At 43.7% G+C, this 23,672-nt stretch overlaps 1 protein-coding gene across 1 annotated transcript in view; it reads left to right on the top strand.

Annotated features, from left to right (window-relative positions):
• The window catches only part of LOC127583971 (protein unc-13 homolog C-like), a 424,484-nt gene that overhangs the window by 253,668 nt on the left and 147,144 nt on the right, over window positions 1-23,672 (top strand). The window contains 1 exon segment of the mRNA XM_052040443.1: window positions 56-141. Within this exon segment, the coding sequence (XP_051896403.1) occupies window positions 56-141 (86 nt within the window).

The following is a 23,672-nucleotide window of genomic DNA, read 5'->3' as shown; positions in this document are numbered from 1 at the left end:
TTAAAAGTATTTTCGTATTTATGTCAGATGTTTATTTGACTTGTTTGAATTTCAGGTTCCCTCAAGAACTTCACATGGGAAAATTAAGTGCTGAGGTTATGTGGCAGCTGTTTGCCCAGGACATGAAGTATGCACTTGAAGGTAATTAATATCAATTATCACATTATCTAAGAGCTGAAGCACACCCAAATTATCGTCTACAATTTGAGAAGTGGTTGGAGGCACCACGTTAATGAAATTAAAGTATCTTATGGCATCTTTTATGCACATAGTCTGCAGCAATTATTCAATGACCTTAATGAAGGTATAATATTAAAGGCCAAATTGAATGATTGGCTAATTAGATCTCTCTGTTCCCAATTATGAATTGCTCTTTTATACAAGAGGAGCCATTTGTCTTCATTATTGCTGCATAATATCAGTGCCAATGTAGTGACTGGAGACTGATAGGTTTCAAAGCATAGTTATTGAAAAGAGCACCTTGCTGATGGAGAACAGATACTAATTGATACCTGGACCAATCAAAGTTGACAGAAGTTTTTAACTGCTGATATGAACTATAAGAATATGAATACAATAGTATAATTGTGACTGGAACCCACTACTTGAGGTTACAAATGTTCTGTTATTATTCAATCATCTCTCCAGCATTCTCCATTGTGAATTGATGCCCCATATTATTTATCAAAACAAGAGCACAATATTATAACCTTGTTATTTCTCCCCTGCACACTGATAAAATTAATGATCACCTTTCTCGAGGCTGCCTCCAGGTGGTAATTCTTCCGATGTTCCACTCTCTGCCTTAACTCTGCTATCTCTTGCTGTCTGACAAAGCCAAAGGGCTGACTTTAATTCCATCATTCCAGTAGCAATGTGGTGTCAATGTCTCTAAAATAACTACACTGCACTTACTGCTCTATCCCACATAGAACATAGAAAAACTACAGCACAATTCAGGCTCTTCAGCCCATAAAGCTGTGCTGAACATGTCCTGACCCTAGAAATTACTAGGCTTACCCGTAGCCCTCTATTTTACTCAGCTCCATGTACCTATCTAACAGTCTCTTAAAAGACCCTATCATATCCGCCTCCACCACCGTTACCGGCAGCCCATTCCATGCATCCACCACCCTCTGAGTGAAAAAACTTACCCCTGACATCTCTCCTATACCTACTCCCCAGCACCTTAAACCTATGTCCTCTTGCGGCCACCATTTCAGCCCTGGGGAAAAGCCTCTGACTATCTACCCGATCAGTACCTCTCATCATCTTATATATCTCTATCAGGTCCCCCCTCATCCTCCATCGCTCCAAGGAGAAAAGGCTGAGTTCCCTCAACCTACCTTCATAAGGCATGCTCTGCATTCCAGGCAGCATCCTAGTAAATCTCCTCTGCACCCTCTCTATGGCCTCCACATCCTTCCTGTAGTGAGGTGACCAGAACTGAGCACAGTACTCCAAGTGGGGTCTGACCAGGGACCTACCATTAAGACTATATTCTGCCATCATATTTGACCTACCAAAATGAACCACTTCACACTTATCTGGGTTGAACTGCATCTGCCACTTCTCAGCCCAACTTTGCATCCTATCTATGTCCTTCTGTAACCTCTGAGAGCCCTCCAAACTATCCACAACACCCCCAACCTTTGCGTCATCCGCAAACTTACTAACCCACCCCTCCACTTCCTCATCCAGGTCGTTTATAAAAATCACAAATAGTAAGGGTCCCAGTACAGATCCCTGAGGTACACCACTGGTCACCGACCTCCACTCAGAATATGACCCTCTAACAACCACTCTTTGCCTTCTGTGGGCCAGCCAGTTCTGAATCCACACTGCAATGCCCACTTGGATCCCATGCCTCCTTACTTTCTCAATAAGCATTACGTGGAGTACCTTATCAAACACTTTGCTGAAATCTATATACACTACATCTACTGCTCTCCCTTCATCGATGTGTTTAGTCACATCCTCAAAAAATTCAATCAGGCTCGTAAGGCAGGACCTGCCCTTGACATTTGTGACCAGGTATCATTTTTTATCCCGAGCCCTCATTGGGCAGCGTAGAGTCCTGCCGTGTCTGGTAGGAATTGGAATTGGACTTGGTTTATTATGGTCACATGTATCAAGGTACAGTGAAAAACTTGCCTTACATACTGTTCATACAGATTAATTCATTGCACAGTGCAGCCGCTTTAAGCGTCCTAGTACAAGGTAAAACAATACAGAATGTGTCACAGCTACAGAGAAAGTGCAGTGCGGGTAGACAATAAGGCACAAGGTCATAATGAGGTAGAATGTTAGGTCAAGGGTCCGTTTTATGGAGCTTCCATACTGCATGCATATCACCAGCCCGTGGTATAGAGGAGCAGTTCTGAGAGACAACTGGACAGAACACTTTATCAAATTGCATCAGTTGGAGAAGTAGCAGGGTAGGCTCAGGAAGTAAACAACAACTTTACAGGAAGGGTAGCACACGGCTACTTAAGCTGCCACTGCCTATAGCCGCGCACTCCACGACTACTTGTGGCCCCAGATCTACAGCCAGTCAGTTCACTACTCAGACATTGCACTGCTTTGAAACTCCAGACAAGTCACCAGTAGCATGATCAACAGGAGCAGGAATAGGCCACTCAGCCCCTCAGGCCAGCCTGCCATCATGGCTGACCTGCCCCAGGCCTCATCTCCTCTTTTCATAGCTTCCAATTCCCTGATTTTTCAAATATTTATCTACTCCCTCTTTAAATATTCCCAATGATCCAGCCCCCATGATTGAGATAGAGAATTGCAGAGATTCACTGCACTCTGTGAGAAGAAGTTCCTACCCACCTCAGTTTTAAATGAACACCCCCTAATCTGGTAACAACAGCCCTTCATTTGAGACTCTCCAACTAGTGGAAACATCTCAACATCTACCCTGTCATGTCCTTCACAATTTTTTCCTTCATTAAGGTTACCCTTCATTCTTGTAAAGTCCACAGAAAACAGATCTAATTTCTTTAGCCACCTGTGACAAGACAACCCTCTCATCTCGGGAATTAGCTGAGTGAATCTCTTTTGAAATGCCTCCAATGCCAATATATGCTTTCTCAAATAAGGGGACCAAAAAACTGTGCCCAATACTTCAAGTGTGCCTCACCAGTGCCCTGTGCAATTGTAACAAATGTACAGGATAGTTGGGAGGCCAGAAGGTAAAATTTCCTCATTTCTGTTTCTGTCTCAGTTCCTCCATCAGTTTCTGCCCAACGTTTTGTTTACTGTGCCTACAGATGGACTTTCAGTGTTTTGTTGGCTATTATTCTGGCATTACTCTGGGTGTTATTCTGCCTGGAGGTCCATGACCAGTGGTGTTCCACAGGGACCTCTGTTGTTTGTGATATACACGGATGCCTTGGATGCAAATGTAGGTGGGTGGGTTTGTACGTTTGCAGACGACACAAGGACTGTTGGAGTTGTGATCGGTGTAGGGCGGCAAAGGATACAGCAGAATACTGATCAATTACAGATATGGGCGGAGAAATGGCAGATGGAGTTTAATCCGGGCAAGTGTGAGGTGTTGCACTTTGGGAGGTCTAATGTGAGGAGAAAGTATACAGTTAATGGCAGAACCCTTAACAACATTGATGTACAAAGGCATCTTGGGGTCCAAGTCTGCAGCTCACTGAAAGTGGCCACACAAGTAAATAGAATGGCCAAGAAGGCATATGGCATGCTCGCCTTCATTGGTTGGTGCATTGCATTACAATAGTCAGGAAGTCATGTTGCAGCTGTATAAAACTCTGGGTAGGCACTTGGAGTTCAGTTCTCGTTGCCCCATTACAGGAAAGGTGTGGAGGCTTTGGAAAGGGTGCAGAAGAGGCTTACCAGGATTCTGCCTGGATTAGAGGGTATGAGCTGTAAGAAGAGATTGGATAAACTTTGGTTGTTTTCTCTGGAGTGGCAGATGCTGAGGAGAGACCTGTTAGAAGTTAATAAAAATATGAAGTTATAGATGGAGTAGACAGATAGAATCTTTTTCCCATTGTCAAAATGCCTAAACCCAGAGGGTGTGCATTTAAGGTGAGAAGGGGTAAGTTCAAAGAAGATGTGCGGGGCACAATTTTTACACAGAGAGCGGTGGGTGCCCAGAATTTGCTGCCAGAGGTGGTGGTGGAGGCAGATACGATAGAGGTTTTCAAGAAGCTCTGAGACTGGCACATGAATGTGCAGGGAATGGAGGATATGGACTTGTGTAGGCAGAAGGAATTAGTTTAGTTAGACATTTAATTACTAGTTTAATTAGTTTGGCACAACATCGTGGGCCAAAGGGCCTGTTCCTGTGCTGTACTGTTTATGTTCTAAATGTCGAGTACTAGAAGACATGCATTTAAGGTGAGAGGGAAAACTTTAAGAGATGTGCAGGGCAGTTATTTTGAGAGTGCTGGGTGCCTGGAACAGACTGCAGGGGGGAGTGGTGGAAACAGATACAAAAGTGGCATTTAAGAGGCTGTTGGATAGACACATGAACATGCAGGGAATGGAGGGATATGGATCATGTGCAGGCAGAAGAAATCTTGTTTAATTCAGCATCGTGTTCAGTGCAGACATTGTGGACCGAAGGGCCTGTTACTGTGCTGTACTGTTCTATGTCCTTTTCATAAGGCTTAATGTATTACGGTTTGGTGATAGATACTGGCTTTGGGGAATGGGTGTGAATGAGGAATGAGACTGTGATTGACCGTAGGGACAGAGCACATGGACTGAGATGTGGCAGCTCCACGAGTGAGAGCTGAAATGCACCAAAGTCCACACCCCTCCAAGGTTGTTGCCAGGGGGCTGGGGGCTTGGTGGGTGAGGAAGCTCTCTACACCCTCATATATTAAGGCTGAAATAGGAGGTGCTGAGGCACTGTAGTCCAGAGACAGGACTAAATGATATAGAAACCAGGAGTTACAGATTCAAGATGGCAATTTGTAAAATTAGATTCAATTAGAGAAAAAAAGTAATTAAACAGAACTGGTAGCAATAAAAAGTAAATTGCCACAAAGCTTGTTGAAATATAATAAAAGCACAACTGCCTCACTCCAGTCCCAGGGAAAGAAATCTGCTACTCATGTTTGAGGTAGCCTGTGTGGGACTCCAGTCCAGTAAAATGAGGCTGACTTTTACCTCTCATCTGAAGGGGTCTAACAAACCACTCGGTTGTGTCAAACCACTTTCAGGATAAATAGCAATGATTTACATGAGTCAGACCCTGCCAGTGACGCACTCATCCCACTAAGTAATTTTGTTTCATTTGTAAAGAGGGAATTCATTTCTGGGAACCTATTATAAGTACTAGTGGGATCACTCTGGGGAATTGAGACATTCCTGGAATCTTGGGAATGCTACATTAAAGATGAGAGTTGGACAGTATGGGCATGGTGGTGAGTAGAAGTAGGGTGACTGGGATCTGGTCTGAAGGTACAGAAGGATCTGGGATGTCCCAGCACTGGAGAGGCATGGGGCTGGAATAACAAGATGTAGAGGAAGTCAGATAGGGCTTGGTGTGCTGGCATTAAGTCATAGAGTGATACATCATGGAAACAGGCCCTTCGGCCCAACTGGTTTGTGCCAACCAAGATGCCCATCTAAGCTAGGCCCATTTGCCCACATTTGGTCCGTATCACTCTGACATTTCTTATCCATGTACCTGTCCACTTCCTCTGGCAGCTCATTCCATATACTTACCACCCTCTGCGTGAAGAAGTTTCCCCTCAGGTCCTTTTTAAAGCTTTCCACTCTCACCTTAACACTATGCTCTTTAGTTTTTGATTCCTTTTCTCTGGGAGGAAGGGTATTAGTTACTGAATGGGTTGATGGGCTCTGATCGACTGTAAGGTGGGGTATGGTTATGAGGGTAAAATTGCAGCTGTGTAGACAATTGAGTGAGGAGCTCAGGTTGGGAATCAGCAGGGAGTGAGATATCTTTAAAGACAGGATGCTGTGGAAACATAATGGACAAAAAACTTCTAAAGATCCCGGTTGTTATGGTGTGACCTTCTGGAGGTAGTTCATTCAATCTTATCTTTATTTTGCCCACAGCTGTTTTCGGTGCAGATCTCTGTAACCGGTGCAGATCTCTGTAACCAGTGCAGTCTCTGTTATTTAATTGATGTCACAAACAATGAAAGATTAGCAATTTTGAACAAGTCACTAGATATCTGAAGTATAAATTATGGCTGATGAATAAATATTAATGTGTTTAGCATACTTAATAAACCATTAATGCATTTTGTATTAGTAAAACATTTTGGACTCAAAGTTCCTGTGCATGATGCTGTTTTATCTCCATGCTATGTGAACAATAATCAGTTATTTCTGAAGTGGAATGTGGAATGGTATTCTGACTATTCCATGGTCAAATTATATGACCATTCATGGAGTATACCCGGGATTTCTGTACGAGACACATGTGGAATGATGTAATCCATGAGCACTGCTCCAAGAAATGAAGTCACATTGTTCTAAGTGAGCTGTTGTGTGCACTTTGAACGACCATGTTTTAATAGCACCACTGCTGTTTGTCATGCAGGTCCCGGCACACAGCTGATAAGCAGTCCAATTTCTTCACTTGCTCCCTCTCCTTTGGCAACCACTCCCCATCCCGCAAATTTCTAATGTAATCCGCCAACTTCCCAATTGCCCATCAACTGTATCCCCACCAACTGTTGACCCTGTGCTCTCCACTCCACCAGTCCCAGCAGAATTACCTTCTATTAAGGTTGTGTCAATGCACAGAGCACAAAGGAAAGTGAGTAAAACCCATTCTGTTGCACCTGATACCTTAGTCCAGGTGCAGCTGAGTTTATTGCAGCAGACTGCTGCCCAAAATAATCACTGGTGCATGGTGTAATGACCCTTGAATGCACTCCACTGGCACAAGTGAACTACTAGTCCCATGTTTGTTTGTACGGCATGACATAATCTACCATTTTGGGGCTTCACACTGTTGGAGGGAAGGCTAACTAGGTTCTGTGCTTTCCATATCTGAAAATCATTCACACTCTACACATTTTGCATTAATAAATTCTAAATATGTAAATCTCCATAAGCAAGGCTTCCTGCCATGAATTGCAGTTCAACACCTTCACTCAGGGAGGATGTAATTGTAAGCTGGCTAGTTACACACAAGTGTTATAAGTGGGGGCAGAAGAATTTAAGAAGAAAAATTGACAGAAATATAATGTGTAGAATATGAGAGGGAAAGGGACAAATTTATCAAAATAAAATTGCTTATGTGAAAGGGAAGCTCCAAAATGCATTCATTATTTTTACATTGTCAACATTTCATCTCTGTGTAACATGTTCTGTAATGGTTAACTTAAATTATGTGCATCCAAGGGTTATCTATGTTTCAAATATATTGAAATGTATTAAAGGATAATTGGTTGTCTATGATTTAGCAGCTGTTTCTTTAACCCTGGCATCTCGCTAAGGGTGAGAAAAACTGTCAAGATTTTTATTTTTGCTAAATTTCCTTAAATCTGACAGTTTCTGTGTGAAGTGGCACAGAAACATCAGAATACCACTACAGTATATTGTTCACAGGAGTCCATAATCAGTAGTGTGGTTTCTGATGTTAACCACAATCCTAAAATGCAATCCTTAATGGTGCTGCCTCCTGCGCTCATGTTTCATTACTTTTGCTGCCAATTCCCAGCCTGCCCTCACCTTCACATGGTGAATCTCTGACTCTTCCCTTTCTTTTCTGGATCTCTTTGTCTCCATCTCAGGACATAGGCTAGCTACTGATGCCCATTACAAGCCTATCGACTCTCACAGCTATCTCAATTACTCTTTGTTCTAGTCTTCTGTAAGAACGCTACTCCATTCTTCCAGCTCTGTTGTATTTGCTCCGATGATGAGAATTTCCATACAGATGCCTCTGAAATGAGTTCTTTCTTCCTGAACCATGACTTCCCCTCTACCATTGTTAACAAAGTCCCTGACCACATCTCTTCCATTTGCCAGGCCTCTGCCTGGTCCTGGCCTGGTCCTCACCTTCCAACCCACCAGCCTCCACATTCAACAGCTCTCCATATCTCTGCCACCTTCAAAGAGATTCCACCACCACACACACCTTCCCCCTCCTCCCCTATCAGCATTTCACAGGGACCGTCCTCCGTTCCCACCAACCACTTAACTTCATAAGGCACTTTCCCTTGTAACAGCAGGAGGTACAACACCTGTCCTTTCCCCTCTTCCCTTCCCACCATCCAGGGACCAAACAGTCCATCCAGGTGAAGCAGCGATTCACTTGCACTTCTTCCGGTCTAGTGAACTGCAGTCAGTGTTCACACTGTGGTCTTCTCTCCACTGGAGAAACCAAACACAGATTCGGTGATCACTTTGCGGAACAACTGTGTTCTGTCTGCATGGGTGATCCTGAGCTTCCCGTCGCCTGTCATGTTAATTCCCTCTGACCTATCGGTCTGTGGCCTCCTGTACTGTCACAGTGAGGCCCAGCGCAAGCTTGAGGAATAGCACCTCATCTTCTGTCAGGACGCATGGCAACTTTCTGGACTCAGTATTAAATTCTACAACTTCAGATATCTCGATTTCTCTGTAATATTAGCTCAGCTTGTTTTTTTTTTCCTTTTTTTACCTTTTCTTCTCTCTCGGAGTGGAGGCTCTGCATTTCACAACACAGAACAGCACAGAACAGGCCCTTCAGCCCACAATGTTGTCACCCACATTCTCTTGTTCTCGGTTTTCTTACCTCCCTCGGTTCTCCCTCTCTAACTGCTCCCATTCACTCTCTGACCAGATAACCGTGGTTGATCCCCATGGTTGCCCTGGTTTTACCCCATCAGAGACACCGCCTCCCCCACCCTCCCTGCAGTTTCTTTTGTCTCCTTTTCAGATCTGATGATGGGTCTTAGACCTGAAGCATTACCTCTGTTTCTCCTCCCACAGATGCTGCCTGACCTGCTGAGTATTTCCAGCATTTTCTGTTTTTGTGCTTAAGTAGCAACATTAGAAATGTAACATTTCCCATCTAAAGATGCAGCTTAGAGAAATAATATATACTCATCAATTTACAGAAATCATTTATGATGATAAAACCTTTGTTTTGTTCTTCCCTCTCCCAAGTAACTTCCTTTCATTTATTTGTATTATGTGTTTTTTCTCTCTCCTCTTCTGTTGCCACAATTAAGCTCTGTGCCAAATTTCCAGTGTTCCAATGAAGCCCAACACAAACTTGTTAAGCACTGGTTAAGCTTGGCTTTTACTTACTTCACTTTTGTTCCCTTCTCTTTTGCACCACTGTCCAGCAGCTATCATGCAGAGTGCAAGACTTAAGCAAAGTTTAAAGGAGATTTATGAGGCATGTTTTACACAGAGGGGTGCCTGGTGGAAACAGATACGACAATGACATTTAAGAGGTATTTAGACAGACACATGAACATGCAGGGAATGGAGGGATATGGATCATGTGCAGGCAGATGGGATTAGAATTTGGTATCATGATCAGCACAGAATCGTGGACCGAAGGGCCTGTTCCTGTGCTGTACTATTCTATGCTCTAAAAAAGGGGATATGAGATATCCATGGTAAACAAAATAAGGGAGAATCTTAAGAAATTTTATAAGAATACTAAGAGCATAAGGGTATCTAGGAAAAGAGTAGGTCCCCTTTTTGAACAAGGGGACAATATTAGCTATCCTCCAGTCTTCGGCTAACTCACCCATTGCTAACAAAGATGCATCAGAGCCCCAGCAATCTCCTCCCTTGCATCCTTTAGAATGCTGGGATAGATCCTGTCAGCCCCTGGGGATTTATCCACCCTAACGTGCTCCAATACTTTTAACACTTTCTCCTTCCTGATACAGACATGCTCTAGAATATCAGCATACCCCTCCCTTAACTCTCCAGCCTCCACATCCTGCTCCCTAAGAAATATTGATTTAGCACCCTGCTCATATCTCCTGGCTCCACACATAGATTACTCCTCCAGCCCCTGAGGGAACCTGCTCTTTGCTTAGCTACTTTCTTGGTTCTAATGTACATGTAAAAGATTTTAGCATTCTCTTTAATCCAACTTGCCAAGGTCATTTCATGACCCTTTTTCCCCCTACTAGTTTCTTTCTTCAGTTCTCTTCTATATTAAGGAAGGATTTAAAGGGGACTTGAGAGGCAAGTTTTTCAAACAGAGGGCAGTGGGTATATGGAACAAGCTACCAGATGAAGTGGCAGAGCTGGGTACAATTACACGTTTAAAAGGCATTTGGACAGGTACATAGATTGGAAAGGTTCAAAGGGATATGGGCCAAATCAGGAAGGCCCCTTGGTTGGCATGGACGAATTGTGCGAAGGGCCTGTTTCCGTGCTGTATAACTCTATGACACGATCCCACTCTTGACAGAGGCTTCTTTCTTTTTCCTGATCAAACCTTCAATATCCTTTGTTAACCAGGGCTCCCTTACAGGGACATGCTGTTTCTGAGCTCTTATTATCTCACTTTTAAACACCTCCCATTTATTGGATGTTGTTTCCCCCTCTAGCAGTTGGCAGGTCCTGTCTCACACTATTGAAATCCACCTTCCCCCAGTTCAGTTCCCTATCTTAAGGACCAACCTTATCTTTTTCCATGACTACGTTGAAGCTTACTGAACTATGCTCACTGTTCTCAAAGAGTCCCTCCATAGACTCTTCAATCACCTGCCCTCAGATAAGGTCAAGTGCAGCCCCCTCCCCAGTGGGACTCTCTACATACTGCTTTAGAAAGCCATCTGGAATGCATGTTATGAATTCCTCCCGTCGATATTGGGAAATTTAAAATCCCCCACTACTCCAACCCTATTTCTTTTACACCCTTTTGCGATCTGCTTACATATCTGTTCTTCTAATTCCCACTGACTGTAGGGAGGCCTATACTATAACCCCAGCAAAGTGACCAAACTTTCCTTTATTCCTTAGTTCTACCCATACAGCCTCATTGGCCGACCCTTCCAGGATACCCTCCTGAGAGCTGCTGTAATACTCTCCCTGATCAGCAGTGCAACACACAGATTTAAAATGGTGGAAACAGACGTTAGGTTATTTGCAGAGTTGCACTTTAAACAATATAACAAAGGACACAGAGTTCAATTCATAGTGGGTCATTAAAACTAAACCTGTGAGTGGATGGCAAGAATGGTATATGGAATCTGCTGAGTGTTTAAACTGGCTTCGGACCTCAGTGTGGGAGAACATTTGGGAAGTGATATAATCCAGGGTCAATGAGCTGGCAGACCTAGTTATTGAAAATTGAGTTTATTTTAAAAGGGTGAATTTTAAACAAACCCTAAAGGATTTAGAGTCTTATCGGCTGAAGATACAACTGACGTTGCAGGTGACAGGCATGTTTTAAGAAACAAGTGGATGTTATACCATGAATGTCTCTAAAGTCAAAGGTTGTAATTAGGAGGGGCTAATAATTTGTTGCAGCATAAGGATCCTTGTGCTGTGACAAACCAATGAGGCTGATTGGCTCTGTACAAGGACAAATAAGTGGTAAATAAAATACATTTCAATGCAGTAAGATTACAGATTACATAGAAAAGCAAAAACTGGTATCACAAATTGTTAAGGAAAACAAAAGCTGTGATTATATCTGCTTCATGGATAAGTAGAAAAAGGGAAGCCATTTGTTCAAATGGGGAAAAGAAAATGTCAGTCATGCTGAGAATCAGAGAACTAACAGGGGTGATGTTTAGCCATTAATAGGTCTTCAAGGACAGGATGGAGAAGATTCTCTGAATGGAGAAACTGAAGAAGTAATTTGCTTCAACCCTTGCTTTCTTGAAAATAATGTTCAGCTGAATGGTTAAATGTTACTGTTAACAGTAAAATTGTTAATACTAAAATAAATAAGACATCATCTTAGAATAAAGAATATTAAAATAGATTGGGGTACCAGCTGAGACAACATCCACCTGAGCATCCAGGAGGACTGGTATAAGAATAAAGCAATCCCTCTGCTCATGCCTTTGATAGCTAACCAGAGCCAAACACTGTGTTTTCTTATGTAATTCCTGTTTTTAAAATGGATAACATAAAGTAGTTACATATGATTCATGAATGTTATATGGACATCACTGGCAAAGTCAGCCTTTCGGGTCCATCAAAACTGCCCCCATGGGAGTGACTGTCTTGGTTGTTTCAGAATCATGAGTCAACCATATTGGTGGGTCTGGATCTCACCTGCAGAGACCAGGTGAAAATGACACATTCCCTGAAGAACATTGGTGAATTAAGTAGGTTTTATGGCAAACCAATGTAGGAGCAACACTCAAAACGCTGGAGGAACTCAGTGGGTCAGGGAGCTTCTATGGAGGGAAATGGACAGTCAACGTTTTGGGTTGAGACCCTTCATCTGGACTGAAAGAGAGAGGGGAGGGAGCCAGTATAAAGAGGGGAAAGGGTGGAGCAAGAGCCGCCATGCGATAGATAGATCCAGGTGAGGGGGTGATAGGCAGATGGGGGAGGGGAGAGTGGGAATAGCGCCAGAAGCTGGGAGATGAGAGATGGAGGTGACAAAGGGCTGAAGATGATTGTCTGATAGGAGAGGAAGGTGGAGCACAGAATTGTGAGGGAGGTGAGGACGGCAGAGGGAACAGTGGGGGAGGTGGACCAGGGGAGGAGTGTGTGGGTGATGGGCAGATAGAGAGGGTGGGGGAGTGGGAAGGGACAGGGAGATAGAAGCCAGGTGGAGAGAGACAAGAGAAAAGGAACAGAGGGGCAACAGTTACTGGAAGTTGGACAATTCAGTGTTCGTACCCAGGCAGAATATGAAGTGCTGTTCCTCTAGTTTGCGTTTAGCCTCAACTCGGCAGTGGAAGAGGCCAAGGACAGACGTGTTGGTGTGGGAACGGGAGGAGAATTAAAATGGCTGGAAACCGGGAGATCCAGAAGACCATGGCAGAAGGAGTGAAGGTGCACGGTGAAGCGGTCGCCCAGTCTGCGTCTGCTCTCACTGATGTAGAGGAGGCCACACAGGAGCACCGGATGCAATAAGTAACGCTGGTGGATTTGCACGTGAAGGATTTTAATCTAGATGAAAGGTCCTGACCCGAAACGTTGACTGTCCATTTCCCTCCATAGAATCTGCTGAGTTCCTTCAGCATTTGGTGTGTTGTTCCAGATTCCAGTGTCTGCAGCCTTTCATATCTCCAGTGCAGGTGCAGGTTACGTCTATTCCAGGCTAATTTCTTCACTTTGCATTCCCCAGTTGCCATGGTGGGAGTCAAAATCCTTACTCTAGATCCTTAGTCAAGATCTTTAGATCTTGAGCTAATAACTTATCTACCATACCATTGTACATATAGCAGAGATATAATTAGAGATAGTCTTTTTGACTTAGATTGAAAAAAAGTGACCATGAGTAACGTAGTAGGTGTTGTCTACCTGGATTTTCTGAAATTCTTCAAAAAGTTATCTCACAAGAGTCTGCTCTGCAGGTGGAACCTTATAGAATTAGAGGTAATTTTCAAAATTGGGAATTGGTTGAATGCTTTTCAGAACTATTGTAAATGGATTTGGAACTTTTTTTCTGACCATTTAGTGTTGGTATTCCACAAGAGCTATGGTGGGATTTTGTTATTTACTGTTTTCCATGAATTACGCAGATGTAGGTATTGAGTGTGGTTTTATGGAATTGAGACTTTGTTTGGCAAATAATATTTAAGCTAAAATGGTGTAGTATGGTGGATACATACTTATCAATGATTCATTGATAAGTACTTATCCACTCAGCAGGGAACAGAATTGAAGCCTGTCATAAAACTGCATTAGTGTCATGAGGCTGTGATAAATGAGCAATTTATAAAAACTACATTTTTGTCCTTCACTGGAATATGCTGCCGGCAACCTTGCATAGGGGTGATCATTACAGATTTAAGATGGGTATAGGAGAGTTTCACAATTTAGAACATCTCAGATACTCAGATGCAAAGTTAGCTGTCTAGAGTCTGGATTGTGTTGTGCTCTGTTTTAATCAATTGTGCACGTAGTTTCCAAAACCAAACTGACGTGCATGTCGATGATTCAGGTTGAGACCCTGCATCAAGAAGTGGAAAGATTGTCAGTATGTAGCAGTACAAGGGGTGGGTGGGATAGAGGCTGACAAGTGGTTGATGGAACCAGATGAGGAGGGGATTGGAGAGGTGAACAAAGAGAGAAGAAAACTAGATGGACAGGAGAACACGGTGAGTGTGCACCTGAAATGGGAACATCAACGTTCATACCACTGGGCTGTGAGCTACCCAAGCAGAATGTGAACCAAATCGTATGAACATTGAATTCTCCAAGTTCATGTAACCTACACCTCAGTGCTCTCCCCCAACATACGCTCACCTGTCCACCTACTTTTCTTCACCCTTTCATATTACCTAGCAGCCTCTATTCTGCCTCATACTGCTATATACTGGTACAAGAGGTTTAGATGGGGCAGAATTTGTGAGGTGCATCCAGGAGGGTTTCTTAAATCAGTATATAGATAGTCCAAAGAGAGGAGGGGCCATACTGATCCTGGTGTTGGGAAATGAGCCTGGCCAGGTGACTGAGCTGGAAGAACATTAAGGAATAGTGATCACAATTTCTGAAGTTTTAAGATGGCTGTGAATAAGGATAAGTATGGTCCTTAGGGGAAAGTATTAAATAGGGGCAGAGCAAACTACGAGAGTACTGGGCACAGACTAGGGAGAGTTACTAGGATGACAAGAGAGTTGGTGAATTTAGTCAAGAAGAAAAAGGATTAAAATCCCAAGGCATTCTATGCATATATCAAGAGCAAGAGGACAACTAGGGAGAGAGTAGGACCACCCAAGGATAAAGGAGGGAACATGTGCTTGGAGGTGGATGATGTGGCTGAGGTCCCAAATGAGTACTTTGCATCAGTATTTACCAAGGAGAAGAACATGGAGGAGACTAAGATCAGTGTGGAGCATGCTAATATGCCAGGCCATTTTGAGTTAAAGAAAGAGGTCGTGTTGGGTCTCTTGAAGAACTTTAAGGTGGATAAGTCCCCATGGCTGGATGGGATATACCCCAGGTTATTGAGAGAGGCAAAAGATGAGATTGCTGAGGCCTGGACCAAGATGTTCATGTCCTCCCTAGCCATAGGCGAGGTCCCAGAAGCCTGGCAAGTAGCTAATGTTCCTCCATTGTTCAAGAAAAGAATAGGGATAATCCTGGAAACTATAGACCAGTGAGTCTCACATAGGGAAGCTATTGGAGGAGATTCTTAGGGATAGGGTTTATGAGCATTTGGAAAACCATGGCCTAATTAGGGACAGTCAGCATGGCTTTGTGCGGGGCAAGTCACGTCTTACTAACTTGATTGAGTTTTTCAAGGAAGTGATGAATGTGATTGATGAAGGTCGAGCTGTGGATGTTGTCTACATGGATTTTGGTAAGGTGTTTGACAAGGTCCCTCATGTCAGGTTAAGTTGCATGGGATCCATGGTGACTTGGCCATTTGGATTCTGAATTGGTTTGCCCTTAGAATTCAAAGGGTAGCGGTCGATGGGACTTATTATAAGGAGGCAATATGAATAGCGGCTGTTGCCTTTTTTGCAATTATCTGGTGCTTGTTAATTACACATCATGAAACCCATTCCTATTTAGAGAGCTCTTGACTTTAAACTACCGTCTCCCCCAAACTTCTTTGAAAAATCGACCAATGATATGCTGCCACATTAAGTTACATCGTCGCTGCGCCAGTGCCTGCAGTTGCTGCTTTGCCTCAAGCCACCATACACTTTGAGAACTTTCTAGCATACATCAGTATGATTTTTGTTTTTCAGCCGCTGTAATGTGCTTTTTCCCAAGGCTATGAGAATAATTATGAGTCTGTTTTTCCACATGGCTTCAAAATAAGTTGCAATGCATGTTGTAGAAGTGAGGTAGTGTTCAACCGGAAACTTATTTGTGACTGCTCCATTGTGGTTGGAGAGGCCAGCTGAGAAAGAGGTAGATGTACTCACAAGAGTCACTATCCTGCAGTAAGTCCTTCCTGGTCCATCTTCTGATTTCTGCTTGTCCCAAGTCCCCACCTGGTAATTTGCCTGTCATGATTACCTACAGGTCAGGGTATCTGCTTTCCCATCATCTTGGTCTTCTCACCAATATCAGAATTTTTTAACCCACTTATTCTTCAACACAGTTCAGGTACTTCTGAGATTGTTTCCTGGTAGTCCCATGACCTGGAACTCACTCCAAGTCATTGTTATGCCATTTAGAAGCAAGGTCAGGAGCAATTTCTTTGCTGAGGGGTTGGTGAACCTGGGAATTCACGGCCTGCTTCTGTTTCTGTTTCCTCAGTTTCTGTGTATCTGTTAGCCACCTGTCTGCTTTTCCTGCTTGAATGGCCTTGTCACCTCTCTAGACTCTCTTATTTACATTCCCATCTGCCAGTCCCTGTGGATGGGGAACCTCTCTATGAGCCTCTTAAATGCCTCTGTGGTATTTGCCTCCACCACCACCCCGGCGGCGCATTCCAGGCACCCACCACTCCCAGTGTAAAAACACTTGCCCCACACATTTCCTTTAAACTTACCCCCCTCACCTGAAATATATGCCCTGTATTATTAGACATTTCGACTCCTGGAAAAAGATACCGCCTGTATACTCTATCTATGTCTCTCATAAACCTCTATCAGATCTCCCCTCAGCCTCCAACGTTCCAGAGAAGACAACCCAAGTTTGTCCAAACTCTCCTTCTGAGTTGTTCTCTAATCCAGGCAGGATCCTGGTGAACCACTTCTGCGCCCTCTCCAAAGCCTCCACATCCTTCCTGTAATGGGGCAACCAGAATTGAATGCAGATGCAGTCTATCAACCTGTGCAGCCACTGTCAAGGAGTTATTGACTTGGATCCCAAAATCCCTCTGTACAACACTGTTAAGGGTCCTGCCGTTGACTGTGCCTTTACATTTGATCTCCCAAAGTTATGTCAAAACTTCCCTACTTTTATACTCTATGCCCCTTGCAATGAAGCCCAATATTCCATGAGCCTTCCTAATTAAACATTGTACTGGTATGCTAAATTTTGTGTTTCAAGCAATAGGAATCTCCTAGATCCCTTTGGACCACAACATTTTGAGGCCTCACTCCACTTAAATTATAATTTGCTTTTCTATTCTTCATTTCAAAGACAACAACCTCATAGTTTCCACATAATACTCCTGTCAATTCCTGCCCACTCACTTATTCTATCTGTATCCTTTTGCAGCTCTTTGTGTCCTTACAATTTAGAAACCCACCTATTGCATTATCGGCAACTTTAGCTACATAGCACTGAGCCCCTTTATGATCTACCAATGTAGATCATAAACAGTTGTGGCTCCAATACTGATCTCTGCTGTCACTCTGATCCATTTATCCCAACTCAGTTTTCTGTTAGTTAGTTACACCCATGTCCATGCCAATGTATCACCTCCAGCCCTTGTGCATCCTTTATGTGAAACCTTATCAAATGCCTTCTGGAAATCGAAATACATTTCATCTTCTGGTTCCCCTTGCAAAAAAGTCACATTGCCTCTGCTTGATTATCTTATGAATTTCTCAATGTCCTGCTACTGTGAACATTTTACTGCTGTCGACTCCCTATGTGAATGAATTCGAGCCAAGTGCCTTTGCTGTTGTTTTTTATTGTTTAAATCTTCTGTCACATATATGAAGGGCCAGTTTCCTTTATATGTATTAAATGCAATGGCAGGCATCAGATATGTTTCACTCCAATCTGTAGCACAGATTTAAAGGTTTGCAGTTGTTTTTATGGAGAAAAAACAAACTATAGAGCCAAGGTAGAAATTTGTACCTGTCAAGAAGGGAGACCCCGAAGTTGAGTGGGAGGTTAAAATGTGTTTTCTGGGACGATATATTTGGCACATTTATTATTCTAGTTTATAAATAGCATTAGCAAACTAACATCAAGTACAAAGCCTCCTCAAAACAGAAATACTCATGCATAATGGAGTTTTGGAGAGGTATCCATTCCACGAGTAATCTGATGAATTCTGGACAAGAAGATGAAGTACAATTTGAACAGTTGGTTCCAAATGTAGGTGAGGCATTCGTGTTAGTCAAACAGTTGCTGCTTTGAGAGGTGCAGGTTAGGCAAATTATACAGCAATATCCAAGCACTGGTAATGAGATAGAAGGAGATTACTTGGGCAGTGATAAATGTCGAGTCATGAGTATGTCACTGTCGTCAGTGATTGCTCTTGTGCAAGTTGTAGAGCTTGGAATTCAATTGTGTAGTTTTTTTAAAGCATTTTGTGATTGAAAATTATCTTTACCTGGAGTAAAATGCAATAACAGCTGTTTCCAGGTCATTTCATTTGCTCCACAAATTTGACTAGGTACATCCCAGGGACTTCTGCCTCACATACCTGATGCAATTTCTGCATGTGTGATTCCTGATCCAAAGACCCTGATGAAACATTGCAGGGAAAGTTAGACTGTGTTTTCCTGGACCTACCATTACTGGCTCTACTGGTGGATTGAGACCCCTGTAACATGGGTCTTGTGTTTCTTTGCTTACCCCCAACCCCAGATCATGCTTTGAGCCCTCACCACCAAACCCCACACCGTCAATGGAGACCCAGGCCCCTCCCCTACCTCTCAGCCTCCCAGTCCTCCACCCACGTGTTGCTTGGCACTCCAATCCCAGCCCCACACCATTGGCTGTCCCTTTCTCGACGATCTCAGCTCATTTCCAGGGAACACATTTTCAAAAATGGAAATGTGCAAAGACCTTTTGCTCTTCATCATAAAGTAATAGCACAGAAAGAGGCCCTTTGGCCCGTCATGTCCGTGTCAGCACCATACACTTCTAAAATAACCTCATGTGGTCGTAGTCTTCTGTGCTTTGACCATTCAATGCTCACTCGAGATACTTTGTAACTCTTGTCAGACTACCTGCTACCTGCCTCCTTCACCTTCCAGACTCCATTATTTACCTTTACAGGAAACAGAAAGCGACATTCAAGTTGAATTTATTGTAGAGGAAATGAGTTGAGCAACAGCAGTAAGTGGTCTTTCCTGTTTGACTAGAGGCACGGAGATGCTGGAGAATGCCAGTGACGCCACTCTGTTGTATAGTCATGTGTGTATCCTGTTTGCTTCAGGTTCTCTGTGTGTTGTTAATGGTTTTCTAGTCTAAATCTGTGGGGTTATCTCTTTCAGGCATTGTAAGTTAAATCTTAATGCAATAGTAGTTTAAAACCTCTGTAATGACTATTCCGAGATATTCTGGGTCTCTCTCAAAGCGAGTACTTTCAATTAAGCCTTCTCAGGAAAACTAACCAATCACTATTAATTCTCAGAACAGTGCTTCAGCACTAACCACCACGGTGCTACCCTTGGGCTGCTTTTGTGCTCACCTGGGTGAAAGAAAGTGTTGGGTGATCGGCCATTGTAAATTGCTTCTAGGGTGTTCTTGAGTGGGAAAATGTGGGGAGCTAATGGAGATCTGTGGGTAATAAAATGGGAGCAGTGTAAATGGGTGCTTGATGGTTGGAGCTGGGCGGGAGGTGACTCGAAGACAATTATTTGGTTTTTGAGAAGTAGAAAATAATTACTTATTCAGATATTTGGCTTTATTAGATATTAGGTTGCTCCCTAATTAGCTTTCAATCAGAATATTGCAGTAAGTTGAGAGAGAAGGGAAAGAAAATGATATTTTATGTTTGCCCAATTATCAAATTAAGATGACAACATCACAATATAAATAGTTTATTCAAGTTACGTCACAACAACAAAAAAAGCCTGCAGCGAAATTTCTCTGTGGAAATAAATACTAGGGTGAATTAATAAAATAAATTATATAGTCACTCATTATGGTATTATTATCAGTAACTATTCAGATCATTATCTATGATTGATGAGTGTTTAGAAATGAATTTAGAATGAGCTTAGAGCTTGGATCGATACTTGGAGCTATGATGTGGTGGCCATTACGGAGACTTGGATGGCTCCGGGGCTGGGATGGTTGATTCAAGTGCCGGGTTTTAGATGTTTCAGGAAGGACAGGGGGGGAGGCAAGAGAGGTGGGGGAGTGGCACTGCTGATCAGAGATAGCGTCACGGCTGTGGAAAAGGTCGATGTTGTGAAGGGACTGTCTACGGAGTCTCTGTGGATGGAGGTTAGGAACAGGAAGGGGTCGATAATGGTGCTGGGTGTTTTTTATAGGCCGCCCAATAGTAACAGGGTTATTGAGGAGCAGATAGGGAAGCAGATCCTAGAAATGTGTGAGAATAACAGAGTTGTTGTGATGGGGGATTTTAATTTCCCAAACATCAATTGGCATCTCCAGACAGTGAGGTTTAGATGGGGTGGAGTTTGTAGGTGTGTTCAGGAATGGTTCTTGACACAGTATGTAGATAGACCAACAAGAGGAGAGGCTGTGCTTGATTTGATATTGGGTAATGAAGCTGGTCAGGTGTCAGATCTCTCAGTGGGTGAACATTTTGGTGATAGTGATCATAATTCTATCTCCTTTACGTTAGCACTGGAGAGGGATAGGAACAGACAGGCTAGAAAGGTGTTTACTTGGAATAAAGGGAATTATGAGGCTCTCAGGCACGAAATTGGGAGATTAAATTGGGAACAGATGTTCTCTGGGAAAAGTACGGAAGCTATGTGGCAAATATTCAGGGCATAATTGTGTGGAGCTCTGCATAGACATGTTCCAATGAGACAGGGGAGTCATGACAGGTTACAGGAACTGTGGTGTATAAAGGCTATAATAAATGTAGTCAAAAGGAAAAGAAAAGCATACAAAAGGTACAGAGAGCAAGGTAACGTTAGAGATCTGGAGGAGTACAAGGCTAAAAGGAAGGAACAAGAAAGAGATTAGGAGAGCCAGAAGGGGACATGAGAAGGCCTTGGCGGGCAGGATTAAGGAAAACCCCAAGGCGTTCTGCAAGTATGTGAAGAGTAAGAGGATGAGATGCGAAAGTATAGGGCCTATCAAGTGCAGCAGTGGGAAAGTGTGCTTCCGGAAGAAATAGCAGAGGTACTTAATGAATACTTTACGTCAGTATTCACTACAGAAAAAGATCTGGGGGATTGTAGTGGGGACTTGCAGCGGCCTGAAAAGCTTGAGCATGTAGATATTAGAAAAGAGGTGGTGCTGAAACTTTTGGAAAGCATCAAGTTAGATAAGTCGCCGGGACCAGATGAGATGTACCCCAGGTTGCTGTGGGAGGTGAGGGAGGAGATTGCAGAGCCTCTGACGATGATCTTTGTGTCGTCCATAGAGATGGGAGAAGTTCCGCAAGATTGGAGGCTTGCGGATGTTGTTCCCTTATTCAAGAAGGGGAGTAGGGATAGCCCAGGAAATTATAGACCGGTGAGTCTTATCTCAGTGGTTGGTAAGCTGATGGAGAAGATTCTGAGGGGCAGGATTTATGAACATTTGGAGAGGTATAACATGATTAGGAATAGTCAGCATGGCTTTGTCAAGGGCAGGTCCTGCATTATGAGCCTGATTGAATTTTTTGAGGATGTGACTAAACACATCGATGAAGGGAGAGCAGTAGATGTAGCGTATATGGATTTCAGCAAGGCGTTTGATAAGGTACCCCATGCGAGACTTATGGAGAAGGTGAGGAGACATGGGATCCAAGGGGACATTGCAGTGTGGATCCAGAACTGGCTGGCCCACAGAAGGCAAAGAGTGGTTGTTGAAGGGTCGTATTCTGAGTAGAGGTCGGTGACCAGTGGTGTACCTCAGGGATCTGTACTGGGACCCTTACTATTTGTGATTTTTATAAATGACCTGGATGAGGAAGTGGAGGGGTGGGTTAGTAAGTTTGTGGATGACACGAAGGTTGGGGGTGTTGTGGATAGTTTTGAGGGCTGTCAGAGGTTACAGAGGGACATAGATAAGATGCAGAGTTCGGCTGAGAAGTGGCAGATGCAGTTCAACCAAAATAAGTGTGAAGTGGTTCATTTTGGTAGGTCAAATGTGTTGGCAGAATATAGTATTAACGGTAGGACTCTTGGCAGTGTGGAGGATCAGAGGGATCTTGGGGTCCGAGTCCATAGGACGCTCAAAGCGGCTGCGCAGGTTGACTCTGTGGTTAAGAAGGCATATGGTGTATTGTCCTTCATCAATCGGGGAATTGAATTTAGGAGCCGTGAGGTATTGTTGCAGCTATATAGGTTCCTGGTCCGACCCCACTTGGAGTATTGTGCTCAGTTCTGGTCACCTCACTACAGGAAAGATGTGGAAGCCATAGGGAGGGTGCAGAAGAGATTTACAAGGATGCTGCTTGGAATGCGGAGCATGCCTTATGAAAGCAGGTTGAGGAAACTCGGCCTTTTCTCCTTGGAGAGACGAAGGATGAGGGGGGACTTGATTGAGGTGTATAAGATGATGAGAGGTATTGATAGGGTAGATAGTCAGAGGCTTTTCCCCAGGGCTCCATTGGTGGCCACAAGAGGACATAGATTTAAAGTGCTGGGGAGTAGATATAGAGGAGATGTCAGGGGTAAGTTTTTTACTCGGAAAGTGGTGAGTGCGTGGAATGAGCTGCCGGAAACGGTGGTGGAGGCGGATACGATAGGGTCTTTCAAGAGACTGTTAGATAGGTACATGGAGCTGAGTAAAATAGAGGGCTATGGGTAAGCCTAGTAATTTCTAGGGTAGGGACAGCTTTGTGGGCCGAAGGGCCTGAACTGTGCTGTAATTGTTCTATGTTCTATGTTCTAGAATTGCGCTCCCTATCTGAATGACGAGTTAAAAATTGGAAAAAGCTTTCATAACGAAAATGCTGGACACTCTCAAAAGGTGCTCCTATTTCTGATTTCCAGCTTTTGCAGTTCATTGATTTTCATAAGAAATAGCAAGTCTATCAAACTAAACTCTATTGTGTTGTTCAACATATGTCTGGGAGTCAGTTCTGGGATATTCATCCACAGGCAGTGCCACACTGCCCACACACCACTCATGCAGCAGATCTAGGAGACTTGCATCAGCATTGCCTGTACAGGGAGGCCTCCTCCCAGGCCCAGGAAGACCAGCACTGAAACCTGGCTTTAAAGCACAGCCTGATCTCACATCCCACTAGGAGAGGCTCCCAAGCCCCAACTTGTGATGCATGGTCACTCCAATCTACAGCCACTTGACCTTCCCCACACCCCCACCATCACCAGCCAGCCCTGCAAGTATGTGACTGTGGTCCTGGTGTGTTACTGGGAGTGTGGGAACGGGGGCCTGGTTGTTACTGGGAGTGTGGGAACTGGGGCCTGGTGTGTTACTGGGAGTGTGGGAACTGTGGTTCTGGTGCGATACTGGGAGTGTGGGAACTGTGGTCATAGAAACATAGAAACATAGAAAAACTATGGCACAATTCAGGCCGTTCAGCCCACAAAGCTGTGCCGAACATGTACCTACCCTAGAAATTACTTGGCTCACGCATAGTCCTCTAATTTTCTCAGCTCCATGTACCTATCCAACAGTCCCTTAAAAGACCCTACCATATCCACCTCCACCACCATTTCCGGCAGCCCATTCCACGCACTCACCACTCCCTGAGTAAAAAACTTACCCCTGACATCTCCTCTATACCTGCTCCCCAGCACCTTAAACCTATGTCCTCTTGTAGCCACCATTTCAGCCCTGGGGAAAAGCCCCTGACTATCTACCCAATC

Source organism: Pristis pectinata, chromosome 28 (assembly GCF_009764475.1).
Source record: "Pristis pectinata isolate sPriPec2 chromosome 28, sPriPec2.1.pri, whole genome shotgun sequence".
Taxonomy (NCBI): domain Eukaryota; kingdom Metazoa; phylum Chordata; class Chondrichthyes; order Rhinopristiformes; family Pristidae; genus Pristis; species Pristis pectinata.
This window is presented reverse-complemented; position numbering and strand designations above follow the sequence as displayed.